Source organism: Trachymyrmex cornetzi, unplaced genomic scaffold (assembly GCF_001594075.2).
Source record: "Trachymyrmex cornetzi isolate Tcor2-1 unplaced genomic scaffold, Tcor1.1 scaffold388, whole genome shotgun sequence".
NCBI classification, from domain to species: Eukaryota; Metazoa; Arthropoda; class Insecta; order Hymenoptera; family Formicidae; genus Trachymyrmex; species Trachymyrmex cornetzi.
The window spans coordinates 1,143,392-1,144,699 of NW_017298619.1; the positions used below are offsets into that span (position 1 = coordinate 1,143,392).

General features: G+C 30.2%; 1 protein-coding gene across 1 annotated transcript in view; it reads left to right on the plus strand.

Moving 5' to 3' along the window:
* The first annotated feature begins 6 nt into the window (after window positions 1-6).
* mRpS25 (mitochondrial ribosomal protein S25) overlaps window positions 7-1,308 on the plus strand; it is a 1,839-nt gene continuing 537 nt past the window's right edge. The window contains exons 1-2 of the mRNA XM_018511880.1: window positions 7-197; window positions 281-387. Of these exons, the coding sequence (XP_018367382.1) occupies window positions 61-197; window positions 281-387 (244 nt within the window). The 5' untranslated portion in view covers window positions 7-60. The remainder of the gene's footprint in view (window positions 198-280; window positions 388-1,308) is intronic.

The following is a 1,308-nucleotide window of genomic DNA, read 5'->3' on the forward strand; positions in this document are numbered from 1 at the left end:
CCGAGCAACTTCGAGTGAGTGCACATCAATCGAATTCGCCATTAGACAAAAATCGACAGAATGCCGTTTATGATAGGCAAGGAGCCTGTGCGGCGAACAATGAAATACTTAATGGCTGGCAAATTGGTTTTAAAGGATAAGATACAAATAATGTCCATCAATTATAACACACATGGCAGTCATCACCGAGGTACAAGGTAAAGGTTATTTGCTTAATACTTAAAGCTCATCTGCAGTTTGTATTTTAATGAGTCGTTTTTCTGTTTATTTTTTCTTACAGAGACTTCGTGTTTTGGCATCTACCGCAATTACAGTATAAAAATCCAAATGTACAAATAGTTGCCTTTAAAAACATAACTCCGTCGCCATTCATAAAATGTTACTACGGTAAAATTGCGACTTAATTATAATTTCAAACAAGATTTATTTAATGTTAGAATTAAGCGGTATCTAGTGAGCAAAATGTGAACAGTATGTCAGCATTTTTTATCAGTAAATTTGAGCAAAATATTGTGGCAGATTGACATGATGAAAATTTTTCTCAGAATTTTAATTTCAGAATGTTTCAGAATTTTTGAATAATTTTACAATTTTTAGAACATTCTTAGATTTTTTTCTACAAATTGAAACATTTTTCAAAAGTATCAAGAAAGTCTACATCTCTTCTAGAATTTTTTGTGTTTCAGAATTTACATATATAAAAACATTTTAATCAGACTCTTCATATTTCTAAAAAGTGTCTCAATTCGTATAGAAATTCTGAGAAAAAATTGTATTATGTATTTCATGTTTGTTTTGCCAGTGGAGTCCCATAAATATAATCTGATAGCAAATTGTTAATAGAAGGTATTTGAGTGATTACAATTGGTAGGTTTGGGGAGACGCTATTAGCGCTACTTCTGTTATTCCATCTTTGTTGTTCATTAGATGTAAAACAAGGATAGAATGACAGAAATAGCGCTAATAGCGTCTCCCCGAACGCACCTAATTAATTGCAAAAACTAAATGTTACAAATTGATAAATTCTATTTAATTTTTACAATCCATTTATTATTAGATTCTGTTAGCCAAGTTTGTTATATTTCTGCTGGTATTTTGCTGATCAAATTTGTAGCAGATATTTTGCAGAATTTTTTTCAATTTGCAAAATTATGGCCCCAAGGGCCCGGAGGTAATTCAAGAATGCTGACATTACCGACAATTGATATAAATTTGCTATTATTAACATAAATATTTTGCTCATGCATTATTAAATTCATGATTTTTTATTACATAAATGTCCCATAAATAAATATACATACTTGTAAA